Raw genomic sequence first — 21,056 nt, forward strand, 5'->3', positions numbered from 1 at the left:
TCAAGGTGCTGTAGCAATGGGCAAGATTTCTTTCATTTTTTACAGCTGTGTCATAGTTCATTCTACACATGTACTACATTTTCTTTACCCATTCATCAGTTAATGAATGTCTTGGCTATTATAAATAATTCTGTGATGAATATGGGGTACAGATACCTTTTTGAGATAGTACTTCATTAGGGAAAATATGCAGAATTGGAATTGCTGGATGATTTGGTACTTATATTTCTAATTTTATGAGAAACCACCATACATTTTCCATAGTGGGTGAACCAATTTACATTTCCTCCAATGGCACATAAATTTCCCTTTTCTTCACATCCACACCAAAATTCATTTCTTGTCTTTATGATAATAGGCATTCTGACAGGTGTGCGGTGGTATCTTATTGTGATTTTGATTTGCATTTCCCTGATGATGAGAAGTGCTGGGCAGCATTTCATGCACCTGTTAGCCATCTGTGTGTCTTCCCTGGAATATGTCTATCCGGGTCCTCTGCCCATTTTTTAATAATAATAAAAAAACAACAACCTTTTTTTGCTATTGAGTTGCAGGTGTTCTTTATGTATTTGGGGTATCTATCCCTTAGTGGATTCATGGTTTGCAAATATTTTCTCCCATTCAGTAGGTTGCCTTTTTATTTTGTTTATGGTTTCTTGTTCAAAAGCTTTTGGTTTGATGTAGTTTCACTTGTTTATTTTTTGTTTCCTTTACTTTTGGCATCTAATCCAAAAGTTATTGCCAAGACCAAGTTTACTGCCTTATGTTTTTGAGTAAGAGTTTAATGGTTTGAAGTCTTACGTTCAAGTCTTAAATCTATTTCAGTTGGTTTCTGAGAGTGGCATGAGATAGGGGTTCAGTTTCATTCTTTTGCATGGGGATGTCTAGTTTTCCCAGCGTCATTTATTAAAGAGACTCTCCTTTCCCCATTGTATATTCTTGGCTCTTTTGTTACTGATTGGCCATATATGTGTGGTTATATTTCAGGGCTATTCTGTTCCATTGGTTGATGTGTTTGCTGATGTCATACTGTTTTCATTACTACAGCTTTGTAATACAGCTTGAAACCAGGAAGTGTGTTATCTCCAGCTTTGTTCTTCTTTCTCAAGATTGTTTTGGATACTTGAGGTATTTTGTAGTTCCATACAAATTTTAGGTTTTGATCTATTTCCAGTTGAAAAAGGTCACTGGAATTTTGAAAGGTTTTATATTGAATCTACAGATGACTTTGGGTAGAATGGACATTTTAACAATATTAATTTTTTCAATCCTCGATCATGGATTGTCTTTTCATTTACTTGTGTCTTCTTCAATTTCCTTCATTAATGTCCAAAGAGTTTTCGGTGTACAGATATTTCACCTCTTTGGTTAAATTTATTCCCAAATATTTTATGCCCTTGGTGTAATTATAAATGGGATTGTTTTACTTCTCTTTCTGATAGTTCATGGTAAGTGGGTAGAAATGTAACTCGATTCTCTTGTATTGACTTTGCAACTTTACTGGACTCCTTTATTAGGACTACCAGTTCTTTGGTGGCATCTTTATGTCTGCATATAATATGTCATCTGCAAAGAGAGACTGTTTTACTTCTTCCTTTCCAATTTGGATGCCTTTTGTTTCTTTTTCTTGTTTAACTGTTCTCACTAAGACTTCTACTACCATGTTGAATAGACATGAGGAGAGTGGACAATCTTATCTGGCTCTGAATCTTAAAGAAAAAGCTCTCAGCTTTTTGCTATTGTGTATGATCTTAGCTCTGGGCTCATCACATGTGGCTTTTACTATGCTAAAGTAAAGGATTGGTAAGCTAAGTAAAAAGGTATCTGCTATCTTAAGACCCAAGATTTGTTTTATGATTCAAGTACTAAATCACTTAAATAGAATTTTTATTTCCAGAGCTTTACTCCCCCAATTCTTCTTCCCCTAACAAAATTCCCAAACTTGCTTGACTGCACCTATAGTATACAGTGATTTTTTTTCTTGATTACCATAGTCAAAAGAAATACCTCACAGTTAATTTAATTAATTTTTAGATTCAAAGCAGCTTAAAGGTATTTTTTGTCTTAATGAACTTGGTAGCTTATTTTTAAAATATATACAAATAAATTGAAAGGAATTTTATATCATTCTTGAATAATCACCATTACTTACTAATGGGACATGTGTACCTATTGTGCACTGCACAACTTATCAGACCTTAGAATCAGATAGGATACTGTCAACTTTGTTTCCTATATCATGTTTTCATTTAGTCCTTGCTTTTTTATCAGAGCAACTGCTTAAACCTAGCTTTGCAAGAATGAGAAATCATCAATATGATGATTCTAATGTTTAATGGTCTAAGGTTAAACTTGTCAACTACTTTTGAGCTACCAGTTTGTTTGGTGTCTGACACATGACGCATATCCCTCTGAATCTCTTAAAAGTTTAAAATGTTTTGCAGTGTCCTGTAAGGTCTCTATGGGGCCTTGGGACACCCTGGCATACAACTTGGGAACTGTAGCCCTAGAATCATGATGCTCCCAGAGTTGTTTCGAATCATACGTTTCCTACTTTACTTTTCTATTTATGTTCTCCCACATCTCAGTTTCACATTCAAAGACAGTTACTAGAAAGTAATAATGACATACTGAACTTTCGGGTAATGGTTCATCAATACAACATATTTCTTTGGCAGTTAAAAATGGTATACAGTTACACTTCTGCAGTAAAAGGAATATGTGAATATATATCAAATATAAAGTATTCAGTAAAATTCAAGTGGTGTTAGTCAAATATATCAGCCTCTGGGCTCCATTTTCCCTAGAGGCTAAAGGAAATTGTCACATTTAAATAAGGAAATTTATACTCATGCAGAATTTCTTAAAAATTAACTTTTCTTGAGAATCAAAGACATTATGTAGTCAGGACAGTTATTTTTTCATGAACAGAGGTTTCTTTAGAAAAAAATAACTCAGAAGATTGAAATTTCACATTTATCATAGGAAACTTATGCTTGCTCTCTTCTCCCCAGGGTCAGTGTCTCTATTCTCCTACAGTTTCACATTTGTGGTGTTTCATATATAAAATATTTATGTATGAATATGTACTACCAGGCTTCTGGTAGGAGAAAGGGGGCTCTGAGGTAAAAAGCTGGCTAGAAACATGCTCTGGTTTGTTTCCCCGTTTAGAGTGCTCCAGAACGGACAGCACATAGGGAGAGTGGAGGCCTGAGGGAGGGCTGCGCTCCGGCGGAAGGACGAGAGGAGCGAAGCCCGTCCGGGAGCGTGAAGCCCAAGGAAGTTAAAATAATGGGCGGGACAGTGTAAAAGAGAAGGAAGAAAGCACAGGCATCGGGAACTCAAACTGACACAGTTTGCCCAGAATGTCTATAAATCCCAGGAAAATGAAGAGTCAGATTTGACGAAATTTGAGGTAGAGAATGAATTTCCCTAGAGGTAGCCGTGTGATGAGTTATTTTAGGCAGAGTGGTAACGGGATCCACTTACCTCGTCCACTCAAAATCCCCCACACTGAAGATGCCTCTTAGCAATAAATCTCTCACAATGTCTCTGTGGTGCACGCAGAGCGTGAGCAGCGCTCCCAGGACAGCCTGCGTGCGGGAGTTACTGGTGTCCAGCATCACCAGCTCTGCAATCTCTTCTAGGTGACGGACCATGCTGCTGTGGACCTTCTCCAACTCTGGTCTTGACCGAGAACTCCCAAAACATTTGATGCAGTCATTATAAAACATGATCTGGCTCTGAAAAAGTAAGATATAAAGATGGTCATTGAAAAATAAACTTTATAAGTTAAACCAGATGTTTTCATGATGTGTATGTGTGTATGTGTGTGTGAAAGAGAGCATACACATTTGAAAATGTGTATGAGAAAATGTGTTTGAGATTCAGACACTGAATTTTATTAATGCTCATGGCCTTATTTTTAAATAAATTGAAATATATTTACCACCAATAGTTCTAGTTTCAAAGTCTGCTATTATTAGCAATCATCACTAGACTGATAACATCACTAGCAATCATCATTAGACTAATAACCCAGGACAGTAATAATGGTAGAAAACTCCAGCATGAAATTAGGACCATGTGCTCAGTTGAAACCAGAAATACTCTTTTTAGAGTATGTTGTCTGTAATCATAATTTTCAGAAACTCTGTATGACTTCCATCATTCAAGCCATCTTTTGACACTCACCCGCTCCATAGGCGCCAGAGTTTTTTTTAAGAAGGCTGCTGGATTAATGTCGCAGTGACCTGGATGGAATTCAGTGGAAGGGACTTCCAGGAGGCCTGCAGGTTTCCAGCCCACGACTGGGTGAACTGGGATTGCAGTCCCTAGGATAGTACCTACTGAAGGAAGAGCATGTTGGAGGTGGAGGGGTGCAGTGAGTTCGTCTTGGGATATCATGAATTTGAAGTGCCTATGAAACACGTAGGTAAGGCTATAAAGAAATAAACATCAGAATACTTAGCCTAAGGGTAAGAGTTATAGGGGTGGGACTTTTTTCCAGAGCAAGGTAAGAGGGGAGAGAATGTGGAACCTGATGCATCAGTCCATGTTCTAGGCTGCCTGCAACAGAAACAAACTCTGTCTTATAGGATGTGGCGGGTCAGCAGGTGGAAAGAGACCATGGCCTGGGTCTCTCGGGAGTGGGCAGGAGTGAGTCTGGGCCGGGCAGCAGGAAGCGCTGTCAAGGCCACCGCACTGCTGTGTTTGAAGCATTTATTCAAGATTCACAGCCTCAGAGGCAGCATCCAGCAGGCCAAGTCCCCTTGCTAGGTGGCATCAGTGCAGGTTCTGGGGAGGTAGCCTGCAAACCAGATCTCTCTCTCCTTAGATGGCTGGAAGGGAACCGTCTGTTGCTCTGGCTTAGATAAACCCGTGCTGAAATTCTCAGTGGCCGGAACATGCAGGCCTATTATCATCCCCACTCCCCCAGAGCCATCTGCTGGGAGAAGGCTCCTGGTCTGGTTCCACATGCAGAAGCACAGGAGAAAGGATGTTGTCAGCAGTACACTGGGATGGGAAATTAGCAGCAGCCTGGGCAGACAGGGGAGAAACTGGCAAAATCTATTCAACGATTCCAGTTCAAGCCCATAAGGAACCGCTTTTTATTGTTCAGCATGTTTGGAGGACCGGGGACCTGGGATGATCTTCTCTTCACAGAGCAGATCTGATGATCTGGATGCCTGGCCAACCACAGGAATGTCTAGGCTGATTCATTATGACTTCACTGCCTTTGTAGACCACAGCTTATATAAGCCCTTGCAGCGCAGGATCTTCGAGTACTTTATTAATATTTAGTCAAGTGCACAACAAAGGGAACTGGGGAGATTGGACATTGTTATTTGTGTCCATAACCCTAGGTTCTCAGAGATGTGACAGTTGTGGTGGGGCAAGGCACAGTGAAAAGATGTGATGTTATCTTTAAGTTTAATAGAGAATTTAATGAAGTCAAATCTGCTTTACAAACACTTGAGGAGGGTAACTCAGGGGACCAGGGCTTCTTCCTGCATCAGTGCAGAACCACTGTTCCCAAGGTACGTGGGACTCTCATCACCAACAGACGTTATTGGAGTTTGCAGACCTCTCTAGAGCATTTTAAAATGATGACCGCTCACTGTCTCCAGACAAAAGTCAGTCCAGTTCCCTCTCTGCTCCCTTGGCTTCCATGATGCCTCTGGCATTCTTCTTCATGGAGCCCCTTCCTTCATCTTTTTGTTACATGGGGCTGTCCCATGGGGCCTTTCCTTGTCCTTCTATCATTATACATGGTCTACAGGGGAAATTCCCTACTGTCCTGGCTTGAACCACTACTTCCCGAGTTGTTCTTCTCAAAAGAAAACACATGCTTTGGCTTCCTTGCTATCATGCATACCTCGTTTCTCTTTCACCTTTGAGGTCCAGAACAGCAACAGTTAGTAAATGAAGGCTCCCTGCAAAGATATCCTTGTGCTAATGCCCAGATCCTGTGACTATGTCACCTAACAGGGCAAACGGCACTTTGCAAATGTAATTAAATCAAGACCTGCAGGTGGAGAGAGTATTCTGGATTATCTGAGTGGGGCCAATATGACCATATGTACCCTTAAACTTGGAGAACATTTTTTGCCATGTGGGCAGAGGGAGGTCTGACTGAAGAAGAGCAGACAGATGCAAACAGGGCTGGCTTTGAAAATAAAGGAATGCCAGCACCTCTAGAAGCCAGGAAAGAGAAAGGGACTCTCCCCTAAGCCTTCAGGAAGGAATGCAGCATTCAGGAAGGAATGAGCCTGCGGACACTTTGATTTTTGCCAGTGACACCAGGAGGCCTTCAACGGACACAACTGCGAGCTAATATACACGTGCTATTTAAGCAACTAAGTTTGAGGCAACTTTTTAATGACAGCAGTAGAAACCAAATACAGTGCGGGATATCCCTGAGATAATAGATGGATATTCCTGAGGGATATCCCTGAGAAAATAATTTGTGATTTATTTTCATTCAACATTTTATTATGAAACAATTTTAAAACAAACCATAAAAAAGCTGAATTATAAAACAAATACCCAGATTCCCACCACCTATATTCTAAGCAATTCTTTGCTAAATTTACTTTCTTGTCTATCTATCCAGTTTTCTATACATCTATCTGTCTCATTTTTGGTGCATTTCAAAGTGAATGACACATATAAGTACCCTTCATAATGGTTTCTTTCTAAATCTTTGCTTTCTGGGCAGTAGAGCCACAAACTAACTCACCACCGTGAGGACCACTTGTCCTGGATGAGACACTACCCATGTGGAAAAGATCTGGCGGTTCCAGTCCTCGACCCCTTGACTTAGAAACCTACAAACAAAACATTTTACTTCTATTATTACGTGCAATCACAGGGGCCATTCAATGATCAAGCATGACGAGGCCACGGGGGGATTTTCCTTTAGGATCTCTGGTTTCTAATTCTCACTTAGGTATACATATGGCACCAAATGTCAGAGTTACTAGAGCCTTACTGATTTATGCAAATGCATATTCTCTATATTTTCCTTTAATGTCACCAGCACTTCCCCAATGGGGCCACTGAGTTTCTGGGTGGTAGAACTAGAAGGGGGAGATGATACATATTAACTTTGAATTTCTAATACTATTAATGACAAAATCAGTACTTAAAATGATTTGAAACCATCCAATAAATTTTAGCAGTAAAGCCCCATATTTAGCTTTAAAAATTATTCATAAGGAAAAAAATAAGATTCATGAAAAATATGCAGACATTTTTATTTAAGATCAAGTTAATATGTGCCAACGTATATGTCTGCATATTGTTACAACTAAAAACACTCCGAAGTTTTTAGTTTCTGTATAGTCAAATCGATCAATCATCTTCACATTTCATCACTGATGCCATGTGTCAGAAATTCTTGACACCAAACTTCACTCATTTTCTTCTACTCTGACGGCTTCTTTTCTTTACTTATCATCTTAATTTAGAATTTAGTTTGCTTTTAAAATAAATATTGGTTCTTCTAATTTTTGCTGTAATTGCAAATGGTTTTTAGTAATTTTTTAATTATTTTCTTATCACTGCCACTGTGGAGAAATAAGTTTATAACAACTTTCTGTATGTTTCAAAACAACATTAGTGGCAAATTTATGTTTTATCAATTAAAATGACCTTTTATGTCTTTGTTTTCTTTATCTCTCAAACAACATGTAGTTCCATTTCTCTTTTGACAAAATCTTTTTTTTTTTTTTTAAAGATTTTATTTATTTATTTAACAGAGAGAGATCACAGGTAGGTAGAGAGGCTGGTAGAGAGAGAGAGAGAGAGAGAGAGAAGCAGGCTCCTTGCTGAGCAGAGAGCCCGATGTGGGACTCGATCCCAGGACCCTGAGATCATGACCTGAGCCGAAGGCAGCGGCTTAACCCACTGAGCCACCCAGGCGCCCCTTGACAAAATCTTTTAATTAAGATCTTACCTTTATTTTGACACTTAGCCCCGTGTTTATATTTGTATACACACACAGAGCACACACACTATATTTTCTTTATTTTATTTCCTCCAGCGTTTTGGAAATATTTATTCTGATTTTTTATAGTCTCTTGGGAGAGAGTGAATCAAGATTTCTGACTTAATAATCCTGTCTTCATTGTGAACCATACTCCTTCAAATGATAGGTAATATATGAATACTATGTAATGACATATATGTCAATTATATTCTACACACACACACACACACACACACACACACAGAAAACACTGGAACACACAAAAGTGTGCTCCGGGGCATCCACAACTTGAAAAGTCTCTATCAGATGGCAAGCAAATTGGGATTGAATTCTAGAAAGAAGAGCAGACCCACCAAAGAACACTCCTGCCAAGTTTGACAACCACAAGAGGGAGGCAGGGGTGGCTCTTCGGGGCGATGAGGAGAGAGCTTCCTAAGCAGGGAGTGCAGTGGCCTCTGCCTGTTCCCACACCCCCTGCCCTATTGCAGCTGCCGATGACCACTGTGAATGGAAATCTCAGAGGGCCTCTGGGGCTGGAGGGGGAAGCAGAGGAGGGCCTGCAATCACATCACACATCCTAACACACGGCGGGAAAGACAGAGGAAGAGAGGAAAGTGGAGAGAAGGGAAGAAAGGAACCAAAGTTCATCGACACTGGCATTTTCTCACAAGAGCGGTGTCTCTGAAACAGCGCTGGAACCCACGTGCTGGGGATGGGACAAAGGCAGTTTTCGGCATCCAGGAGAAGTGGAAAGAAATGTCCACACCCGGGAAGATCCGCCACTCCCAGACTGGGCCTGTGCACCGTCCTGTCCCCGGTGGCTGCGCAGGCCACCTGCTGCGATTAAACACAAGAACCCGCGGGGAGAGAAAGAGGGAGAGGGACTCGCTCATCTGACTGTGAACGACAACCCATGCAAACACGAACTTGGGGAAGCAGGGTTAGCAAAGCTCATGCAGCCACAGACAGCTCCCTTCCTAGTTCCAACACCCGGCTGAAGCTCTCTGGGGTCAGGGGCATCTCACAAGCTGCTGGTATCTGGCAGTCACTCGGCCTGCAGGCAGCGTGACACAGGAACATGAACACGTTCTGCTAGGATCAAACGCGGCCAGGTCCAGCAGTATTTGATGAAAGCGAAAGCATCTCCCCAAAGGGAATAGTGCAAGTATGTACAAAAGCTAAGAAAAGGCTTCCAGATAGAAGACACTGTTTTGCCAAGTTTAATGTGTTATAAAGGTAATACCTCACCATTCCATCCTGTGTGAAAACAAAAACAAAGCTTTTTCCAAAACCAGCATCAAAGGGCAACCCCAGCTCCCTTGTGTCCTCCAATCCCAAACAGCTGTCCCCAATCTCTACCCAGCTGTAACCAAGCCCCACACTGCAAGGCCCACCTGAAACCAGACTGCCACAGCTTGACACACATTCTAGTTTAACCTTTCCTTGCCTGGGCGCTCTGGGGCCCCAGCAGGGATTCTGCTTTGCCCCATACACTCAGCTCTGTCTTAGCAACATGTCGTTTGGGTGACATTTGGGGGAGCTAGCATTCAAGAAATTAGATTTGAACTTAAAATTAATTCCATTCAAACTAGCCTGCAAGTAAGAGGGCAAAAATAAAAATATTTGCCACTCACAGATGCTTTCTGGAAAAAATTACTTGGAAATGTATATAGCAGAAGGAAAACAAACTCTAAAATGTGAGACCTATGAATTAGTAATTAACAAAAACAAACCAAACCAAGAACCTTACTAAGACTAGAGAATTACTGATCCATAAACAGAAAACTAACCCCATTTGGAATAAGATCCTGCATGACTATAATACAGAGGTGATGATGGAGGGGTTTTATGCAGTGATCCAAGCTCATTGCAGACAAATCGGAGCCATTTACTATAGGCTTTGATAAAAGTATGTTTCACTTTGTACATTAACATTTTAAAGAGTATTCACTAGAAAAAAGGAAATGTTTATGACTTTGGCATGGCTGCCCCAAAAGATATGAAGAAACTCAATATAACAATAAATGACACCTCCCTCCCCACCCAGACCTACAGCCTGGTGGTTAGAAGACATACAACGGCATGGGGAGCAGTGAAGCAACAGGACACACTGCAGGTGAATGGTGGCTCAAGAGTTCAGTGGAGGGACTCCTTGCAGACACGGGGGCAAGCTTAAGGGAGTCAACAGGTCTGGTGACACAGTTATTTATTAGAAATAAATGCTAGAAATAAAACAAGGATAAGGACAAATCCACAGAAAAGGAGAACATGTTTAATAGTTTTCCAGAAAATAAAGTAAGTGGACCGAGAAATGAACAGGAAAATCAAGTGGAGTTCAACCTAAGGAAATCTGTTATTGTAGTCATAACAACCACAAATTAAAGGCAAAAGAGTATTTGGGGTTCTCGATTGATTCATTAAAAAAACTTTGAATGAATTAGATGTCTTTTAATTATTAAAAACTTTGCAAACAAGGAACAGAATTAAACTCTACTTTGATGAGGGGTATATTCCAGAAATTCAAGCATCATAAACAAAAGACAAAATGTTAGAAATGTTCCCAGTAAAATTAGGATGCAAAGAAGGATGCTGTCAACTGTACTTTTCAACACTGCACATAATCTGTCATCCTAAACAACAAGGAAGAGATTTTTTTAAAGAAAACTGTAAAGAAAGAGAAAGAACTGTCATTAATAACAAATGGTAAGACTGTCTGACAAAAGTTCCAGCACAACGAGTGCTGGAATTCAATTGCTCATCAATTGAATTTGATTTTGAGTCAAGTGAATTGCTCATCAATTGGTTTGTCTCTCAAGTGCCTGGATGCATTTTTCAGGTTCCTTGCCCTCATACATGAGACCGCTGGCTCTCATCACATCACTCCAGGTAAGAACTGGAGCCAAGGAAAGCCACTGTAGTTATTTATGTAAGTAAGTAATAATCTGCTCTTCTCCAGAAGCCTTGTGTTGGCATTCAAGATCATGTTCATATATTTAGATCTTAAAACCTCAAGACCAATAGACAGCCCCTCTATAACCAACCACAAATAACTAGAAATGTACAAGACAGCTCCAGTCAAAGCCATTGAAAAGTTCATGCTCTGAGGCTCTTTCCTCACTCTAAACAGACTGGAAGGTAAAAAGGAGAACACTACAGAGCCTGGACCCAGCAAGCAATGCCAGGAAGCAGAAGCGGGATGGGCGGCAGCCCGAGCCTGCTGGGCACTGGGTCCTTCCGAAGCAGGCAGCAACATCCCGCCATGCATTCAGCTCCTGACCCTAACCCTAACCTGTCTGAATGCAGTCCCTGATCACGCTCTCCAACTGCAAAAATGCCTATTTTCCATTCAGCCATGCGCTGTCATGTTCTATCAAAGCCCATTTCATAACAGACTTTACTCCATACATTTCTGCAGATACTTCCCACTTGGATTCGCAGATAATTGAACAAGTTTAAGTATATATACACAATGTGATCTTAGGATTTAAATTGTACTCACTTTTTCAGCACATCAAACATGCTTTTCTCTACATTCACCAGCCACTGTTCCACGGCACTTCTTACACGGATTTTCCTACAGTGTTTTAACAAATAATTTGCAAACAGTTTTTATCCATGTTTCTTGATAAGGCTGTAGACTAACTTTTCTACACTTGTAACATTCATATGCCAAAGGACCACAATTCTCTAACTTTTGTTTTTTTTTTTCTAGATCTCAATTTGGAAAGCTACACACACAATGTATCACCTAACTTTAGGGAATTCTGACATCAAAATCATGAACTTACAAAGTTAAGAGGTTCCAGTAAAACATGAGCAAACTGGGTAAGTTGTATCACAAAGATTTCTTGTATTCCTTATTGGGTCTACCAACCCAACCCCTGAGGTCGGGGTTGAGTTAGGGACTCCAGTGGATGGGAACACTGGGACGCAGCATTTTTTAATCCAATCCCATCAGGAGCCACGTGCCAAAGGCTGGCTGGCAAACTGGACCTGTGTGGTGGCAGGACCCAGCAGACCCACGAGCCCGGCCTGGAGCCGTCCACAGCCAGAGGCGCAGCATTAACAACGACAAGCAAATAGTAAATTTCCTTCCTAAGTTTCTATAATAAAACCCCGTGTTGGCATTCAGAATGATGCCAAGAAATAGAGACATGAAAAAATAAAATTCTGCATAGGTACATTATCTCTGAAGAAACAGTTTGCTTAGCAAACTTCTATGAAATATCAGACATTTCCAAGCCGAGGTTTTAAACAGGGATGTTGTATAGAGTCTGAAGGCTTAGTTTAGAACACATGTGTCATACTTGGGCAGCAGAAGAGATTCCCCTTCAGCAGATATGAGCATTATCACAGCAGGAGGACCGATTTCTTGTTTCCATATCAGTAATTGTTTTATATTTTCAAAACACTTCACAAGATGAGGCTGTGGACCAGAAACAAATGCCAATAACACTATAAAATTCTGACCTGGTTGGGAAAGAATATCACTGAGCAGAGAATAGTAATATTACCTGTACAGACTCAGGATTTCTGCTATCAGCTAGAATATCAAGGAGTTCAGCATTGCTAAGAAAGTAAAATCTTGGAAAAATCCTTCTTTTGATTTCAAGATAGTCCTGTCCAGAATCAAAAGAAATTGCAGTTCATAATGTATGTTTACTCATGATTATCACAGCCTTATCTGGGCTTACATTTGCACACAAAAAGCATGATATTGAAATTGCAGTATACATAGCAGCACTAGTAGAAATAAGAACCCATGCTTAATTAATTATTAAATTGCTAAATTAATTTTTAATAAAGCAAAACTAAAACAAATGAAAGCATAACCCAAAAAACCCCACCCACGAACACACACGCACACAGATGCCCCGCTGCATGTGGGATCAGTGGGATCACCCACACGCCCGCCTTTCTGTTGGTTTCCCAGTCCTCGGGGAGTCAGTGGTCACCTCACAACCCGCTATGTACACAGCCCCGCCAACCCCAGCTGCACCAACCCCAGCCCTGCCCACCGCTGCTTGGTTGCGCTCACATGGGTCTTCACTGCACTCCCCCTTCTCCAGGGGAGACACCTGTTTCCACAGCCCAGGCAAGCCATCCTGTGTCCCTGATCACTCTCCTACACTGCAAGCTCTCCTTTGCAACAGGCTTCCCTTTTGCCTCTCTCTCATTAAAAATAAATGCAAGCAGCCCCCTCTCGCACTTGGTTTTCCTCTAGCTACTGTCTACTAGCCCGCCTCCCCTCCATGGTCACAGTGGTTGAAGAGATCGCCTATAAACTTGGGGCCTTAGTTTACGCATCTCTCAACCACCCCCATGCCCTGCCATGCCGCCCCACTGCCAAGGATGGACTGGATGCTGCTCAGTCTTCAGGCCACGTGACATCTCGCCATCTCGCATCTGATGGCTGGCTCTGTCCCTCATCCTGCCTGGGATGTCATGCTCCTGTTTTTCTCCATCCCTCAGCCAACTCTGTACCACTTGCTTTCAGGCTCCCTCGTGGTCCCCACACCTTAACGCTGACATGGCGCGTATTGCATTTCTGTTCCACCCGTTCTGCCCATCCTGGGCTGCTGGCTTTGTGGCTCCTGTCACCTCCTTTTGCCCCAGAGCTGTACACCCGAATGCTGACTGAAGAGATTTTCAACAAGTACAACACGTACTTGTTTCTACACAAGCTTCTCCTTCCTACTTCCTCTCTCTGCAGCGTGCACCCCTTCTACGTGGGTGGCCAGGCCAGAAACCTCGACAGAAGCCTGGATCTCCTTCCTCTCTCCTCCATGTGTCATCTTTCATCCTCACCACTATCTTACATTAGTCCCCCAGGATTTCTAGTCCTGTGACTGGTTTCTTTTTTCTCTGTTCTCACTGCACTCCCATCTACACATAACTCCATGCTCCCTTCTAGGGAGACATTTCTAAATCAAATAATTTCACTCTCCTGTTCAAAATCCTTCATTGTGATATTCTAGGCCCTCTGTCATCTGCCCCTGCCTCCTGGGACTCTTACCTTTCCCGACTTTCCCATTTGCCAACTAGGTTCCACGGGTACCATCTGGTTTACTACTCCAGAACATGCCATGCTTGCTCATGGCTCCAGATCTGTACTTCCCCCTTGCTTAGGACACTTTTCCTATCCACAACCACCCACACACCCTGACCCTTCTAACTGCCCAACTCAGACATTCTTCCAAAACCCAGCTGAATGGTCACTTCTCCCAGGCAGGGTTAATCTCTCCTCTTTCATGTGACTGAACCATCCAAACCATCACAGCATACATCATATGCTGGTATCTCTCTAACTCGGTTCCTATGACAGACCTTGAGTTCTGTGATAGAAGGGAATTAACTAGGGAGTACCAGCATGTAAAGCAGGTGCTCAACACAGGAATAAATGGAAAATTACTGGTTGGTAATGATGCTTACTAATAATGCAAAGATACGCAAGAATTAATTAGAGGGCTTATCGCAATCCTACTTGGTAAACTTGCTGTTACTAACGAGATCATGGATTCATATAGCAGAGGGGCTTGCTGGGCAGACAACTTCCTCTAGGCTGTAACTGCCATATATGCCTATTCTGGAGGGTCATCACAACCACTGGGACTTGTGTTTAACAAAGAAAAGATATGAAAACCTGGAAAGAGATCTTAATGGTTTATGAAGTGAAGCGAATATGTTCACCACAAACCTCAGGTATTAAAACCCAGTATTTAAAAATATGTACGTCTAGCTGACAATTTAATGTTTTGGCAATGTTTAAATATATGGAATCAATAACATAAAATCATCAAACAAGGACCTCTGGGGACAATGGTGGAGTAGGAGGACCCTGAGCTCACTTTGTCCCCCCACATAAACCTAGATCACACCCACAATAGCATAAATGACTCAGAAAATGACTTGAAGACTGGCAGAACAAACCCCACAACTGAAGGCAGAGAAGAGAAGATGCCACACTGAAGATGAGAGGAAGGGCAGAGAGGCAGCACGGAACTAAAAGGACTTGTGGGTCTGTGGGCAGAAGAGAGAGACCCACAAGCCCTGACTGGGGTGGGGGGTTAAGGGGGCAGAGAAACAGACCCTCTCACAGGGGCCGGCATGGGGAAGATGAATCCTCCTAACATTTAGCTTCGAAAACGAGACAGGTCAAATTTTACAAGTTCTTACGACCAACAGGACTTAAAACCTGGAATTTTAAACATCAGTGGCTCAGCTCTGGGAGAGCTGGGAGGGAGAGAGGAAATGGAGTCCAACTGTTAAAGAGAAGAGACCCACAGAAATACAGCACAGTAGCTGCAGTTTGAAAAATGCCTGGGGCATACAGGAAGGAATAGTTTACTCTCCTCAGAGCCTTTCCCAGAGGGACAGAGATCAGTGAGAGACTTCTCTAGGAACCAAGGAGCTAAGGGTATGGTTTCCCTCCCCTAGACTAGACACTCTGATAAGGCTGGAAAGAACTTGCCAATAGCAACCTCCTCACTCTGGTGTGAACACAGCCCCTCCAGCCAGACCTCGGCTCTAGGTCCCCTCTCAGAGCAGATGCGCACAGACTTTACAAGCACCGCACCCCTGCCCACACGTTGTGGATCCACCCCTCTCTGACAGGCCCTTGGCAGGAATACATCCAGAGTGCTGCCACAAGCCTGCCAGGGTGCAAGCAGCCCAGAAGGGGCCAGCCCCACACCTGGGGAGTGTGCAAGCAGCCCAGACGGGGCCAGCCCCACACCTGGGGGGTGTGCAAGCAACCCAGATGGGGCCAGCCCCACACCTGGGGAGTGTGCAAGCAGCCCAGATGGGGACCAGCCCCTCTACAGGGAGAGGGGAGGAGAACCACAGGCCAGTGACCCCAGCAGTGGGCTGGGGGTGGGCAGCTGGTCTGACTGCAGGCCCTGCCCACCACCAAAAGCTCAGGGGACAACACAGGTTGTCCCCTGGTTGATGAAGTAGTTTGGGACTACTTCATCTCTGGTAAACACCTGGTCTGACTCAACTCAAGCCCAGGGCAGCCCTTGACTGGCCCACTAATGCCACAGGGACCAGACTCTGCCCACAACAGGCAGAGAGCCATCGTAGGCAGGACTGAAGGCAAACACAGCTCTGCCACAACAGGAAAGTGCCTACAACACACAGGTCACACACCCTGAAGTACCAGGCTCTGGGGGCCAGGGGACATTGCACAGCAGGGCCCTGTAGACCCTCTTCTTCATAAAGCCACTACCGTCAAGTGTGAGAGAGAAGTAGATCCAGAGTCGGAAAAAGGGGACAGAGGAATATGCCCAAAATGAAAGAGCGGGACAAAATCACAGCAATAGGCCTAAGCAAAATGGAGATGAGTAACAAGCCTGACAGAGAATAAAAGAAACCATCATAAAGATATTCACTGGACTCGAGAAAAGAGGAGATCTCAGTGAGACCCTCAACAAAGATAGAAAACATAAAAAAGAACCAATCAGAGATGAAGAACTCAATAACTGAAATTAAAAGTACACCAGAGGGTATAAAATAGATAGAGGAAGCAGAAGAACAGATCAGTGACCTGGAAGGCACTTAATCAAAAGCAATCAAGCTGGACCTGCAAAAGAAAAAATAATAAAAAATGAGAACAGGTTAAGAAAACCCAGGACACTGTCGAGCATAAGAACTCTCACTTTATAGAGGTCCCAGAAAGAGAAGAGAGAAAAAGGAGGCAGAATATTTATTTGAAGAAATGATAGTGGAGAAATTCCTGAATTTGGGGAAGGAAACAGAAATCCAGATCCAGGAGGCATAGAGAGCTCCCAACAAAACCAACCCAAGGAGATCTGTACCAAAACACATATCGAAAATGGCAAAAAACGGTGATCAAGAGAGAATTTTAGATACAACAAAAGTAAAGATTTGCATATAAGGGAAACCCATAAGGCATCAGCTGATTTTTCAGCAGAAACTTTGCAGGCCAGAAGAGAGCAGCATGATAGATTAAAAGTGCTGAAAGGAGAAACCTGAAGCCAAGAATAGTCTATCCAGCAAGGCGCTCATTCAGAACAGAAGAAGCAATAGAGTTTCTCAGACAAACAAAAGTTAAAAGTTAAAGGAGTTCAGGACCACCAAAACAGCCCTCCATGAAATATTAAAGGGGACTCTTTGTTTTCTTTGTTCTTTTAAAAAATTTATTTATTTTCATTTAAATTTAATTAACATATATTACTAGCTTCAGAGGTAGAGATTAGTGATTCAACAGTCTCATTATATCACATGCCCTTTTTAATTTCCATCATCCAGTTACCCTATCCCTCTACCCCTCCCCCAAGCAACCCTCAGAATGTTTCCTATGCTTAAGAATCACTTATGGTTTGTCTTCCTCTCTGATTTCATCTTGTTTTATTTTTTCCTCTCTTCAATAGGGACTCTTTGAATGGAAAGGGAAGACCATAATAAGTAGGAATAAGAAAAGTAGGGACCTCAAAAGCATTAAAAATAAGTTTATATATACAACTCAGTCAAGGGACTCACAACATAAAAGGATGTACAGTATGACACCATATACTTAAGACATGAGGAGGAGTAATAATTTAGTGCTTTTAGAATGAGTTCAAACTTAAGCAACCATCAACTTGATATAGACTTCTATATGCACAAGACATTATATACAAACCCAATGGTAACCACAAATCCAAAACTGGTAATACATATGTGAAAAGTAAACAGAAAAGAATCTAAATATATCACTAAAGAATGCCAGCAAACTGAAAGAAGAGAGAAGAGAAAGAACAGAGAACTACAAAAACAACCATAAAATGAGCAACAAAATGGTAGTAAGTGCATACTTATCAATAATTACTCTGGGGTGCATGGGTGACTCAGTCCTTAAGTGTCTGCCTATGGCTCAGGTCATGATCCCAGGGTCCTGGGATGGAGCCTCACATCAGGCTTCCTGCTTGGCTGGAAGCCTACTTCTCCCTCTCCCATTCCCCCTGCTTAAATTCCCTTTCTCGCTGTGTCTATTTCTGTCAAATAAATAAATAAAATCTTTTAAAAAATTACTCTGAATGTAAATGGACTAAACATTCTAATCAAAAGACACAGGTTGACTATGGACAAAATGGATAAAAAGCAAGACCAACCAATATGCTGTCTACAAAAGACTAATTTCAGACTAAAAGACATCTGCAGATAGAACATGAAAAGAGAGAAAAACAATTCATGCAAGTGAAAGTGAAAAGAAATCTGGGGTAGCAATACTTATACTGGATGAAATAAACTTTAAAACAAAGACTGTAATAAGGGACTAAGAAGGATACTATATAAAGGGGACAATCCTACAAGAAGATATAACAATTGTATTTATTTATGCATCCAACATAGGAGCACCCAAATACGTAAAGCAGCTCATAACAAACATAAAGGAAATAATTGATAGTAATAAAATAATACTAGGGGACTTTAACTCACCACTTACATCAGTGGATGGATCATCAAAATGGAAAATCAATAAGGAAACAGTGGCTTTGAATGACATATTGGGCCACATGGATCTGACAGATACGTTCTCAACATTCCATCCTAAAACAGCAGAATACACTTTAAGTGCACATGGAACATTCTCTAGAATAGATCACATGTTAGGCCACAAAACAAGTTTCAACAAATTAGCAAAATCAAAGTCATAAGATGTATCTTTTCTGACCACAGTGGTATAAAACTAGAAATCAACCACTTGAAAAAATCTGAAAAGAGCACAGATAACATGGAAGTTAAATAACCTGCTACTGAACAATCAAGAAACCAACACGAAATAAAAAAAATACATGGAGACAAATGAAAATGAAAGCACAATGGTCCAAAGTCTTTGCAATGAAGCAAAAGTGGTTCTAAGAGGAAGCTTATAGCAATATAGGTCTACCTCAACAAAGAAAAATATCAAACAACTTAAACTTACACCTAAAGGAACTAGAAAAAGAAGAACAAATAAAACTCAAAACTAGTAGAAGGAAGGAAATAATAAAGGTTAAAGCAGAAATAAACAAAACAAACAAACAAATAAAAACCCCACAATAGTACAGATCAAGGAAACCGGGAGCTGGTTCTTTGAAAAGATCAACAAAATCGATAAATGTTTAGCCAGATTCATATAAAAAAGTGGGGGCTCAAACAAACAAAATCAGAGATGAAAGACGAGAAATAACAACTGACATTGCAGAAATACTAAGGATAAGAGAATATTATGAAAAATTACATGCTTAACAAGTGAGACAATCTAGGAGAAACATATAAATTCCTTGAAACTTATAACCTCCCAAAATTGAATCAAGAAGAAATAGAAACTTTGATCAGACTATCAGCAATGAAATTGAATCAGTAATAAAAAAAAACTCCCCCAAACCAAAAGTCCACGACCAGATGGCTTCACAGGCAAATTCTACCAAACATTTAAAGAAGAGTTAATACATATTCTTCAAACTATTCCAAAAAATTGAAGAGGAATGAAAACTTCTAAATTCATTCATGAGGCTATGCAGCATAACCTTGATACTGAAACCACAGAAATATACTATAGAGGCAGAGTATTGTAGGTCAATATCTCTGATGAACATAGATGCAAAAAACCTCAACAAAGTATTAGCAAACTGAATCCGACAATACATTAAAAAAAATCATTTGCCATGATCAAGTGGGATTTATTCCCAGGATGCATCTGTGCTTCAATATTTTCAAATCACTCAACATGATATATCACTTCATAAGAGAAAGGATAAAACCATATGGTCCTATCAAGAAACACACAAAAAATCATTTGACAAAGTACAACATTCATTCCTGATAAAGACCCTCATACCTCAACATAATAAAGGCCATATACGAAAAACCCAAAGTTAATATCATCCTAAATGCAGAAAAACTAAGAACTTTTCCTCTACAGCCAAACAAGACAGGGATGTCTACTCTCACCACTTTTATTCAAGATAGTACGGGAAGTCCTAGCCACAGCAATCAGATAAGAAAAAAGGACTATCAGGTATCCAAATTGGTAAGGATATTTGCACAATAACATGATACTATACATAAAAAGCTACTAGAACTGATAAATGAATTCAGTATGGTTACAGTATATAAAATCAACATACAGAAATCCATTGTATTTCTACACACTAAGAATGAAGGATCAGAAAGAGAAATTAAGAATACAGTCCCATTTACAAAAGTACAAAAAATAATAAAATATCTCGGAATAAACTTAACAAAGCAGTTGAAAGACCTGTACTCTGACTAGAAACTATAAAACACTGATGAAAGAAATTTAAGATGACATGAACAAATGGAAAGATAGTCCATGCTCATGGACAGGAAGAACAAATACTGTTAAAATATTTATACTACTCAAAGCAATCTACACATTAATGCAATCCCTATCAAAATACCACAGCATTTTTCACAGAATGAGAACAAACAATCCTAAAATTTGTATGGAACCGCAGAAGAACCCCAAAAGTCAAAGCAATCTTGAAGAAGAAGAACAAAGCTGTAGGCATCACAGTCTGAGATTTCAAGATATATTACCTAACAGTAGTAATCAAACAATATGGCACTGATACAAAAAGAGACACACAGAGGGGAGGCTGGGTGGCTCATTCAGACAGGTGTCTAAGTCTTGATTTTGGCTCAGCTCATGATCTCAGGGTCATGAAACGGAGCTCTATGTCAGGCCCCACACTGTGTGGAGCCTGTTGGGGATTCTCACTCTCCCTCTGCCCGCCCTTGCCACTCATGCTCACCCTCTCTAAAAAATAAGATGCATAGATCAATACAACCGAATAGAGCCCAGAAATAAACCCACAATTATATGGTGAATTAATCTTTGACAAATGAGGCAAGAATATGCAATGGGAAAAAGATGGTCACTTTAACAAATGGTGTTGGGAAAACTGGACAGCAACATGCAAAAGAATGAAACTACTTTCTCACACCATACATAAAAAATAAGCTCAAAATGGATTAAAGACCTAGATGTGAAAACCTAAACCCATAAAAATCCTAGAAGACAGCACAGGCAGTAATGTCTCCAACATTAGCCATA

At 41.0% G+C, this 21,056-nt stretch overlaps 1 protein-coding gene across 11 annotated transcripts in view; it reads right to left on the reverse strand.

Annotated features, from left to right (window-relative positions):
- The window catches only part of DNAH14 (dynein axonemal heavy chain 14), a 361,489-nt gene that overhangs the window by 208,360 nt on the left and 132,073 nt on the right, over positions 1-21,056 (reverse strand). For all 11 annotated transcript variants that reach the window (XM_032319061.1, XM_032319058.1, XM_032319057.1 and 8 more), the window contains 5 exons: positions 12,508-12,612; positions 12,301-12,419; positions 11,493-11,567; positions 6,743-6,830; positions 3,490-3,743 (listed from right to left, as the gene is read on the reverse strand). In XM_032319061.1, coding sequence (XP_032174952.1) covers positions 3,490-3,743; positions 6,743-6,830; positions 11,493-11,567; positions 12,301-12,419; positions 12,508-12,612 — 641 coding nt within the window. The remainder of the gene's footprint in view (positions 1-3,489; positions 3,744-6,742; positions 6,831-11,492; positions 11,568-12,300; positions 12,420-12,507; positions 12,613-21,056) is intronic.

The sequence above is a fragment of the Mustela erminea genome, chromosome 17 (genome assembly GCF_009829155.1).
Source record: "Mustela erminea isolate mMusErm1 chromosome 17, mMusErm1.Pri, whole genome shotgun sequence".
Lineage (NCBI taxonomy): Eukaryota > Metazoa > Chordata > Mammalia > Carnivora > Mustelidae > Mustela > Mustela erminea.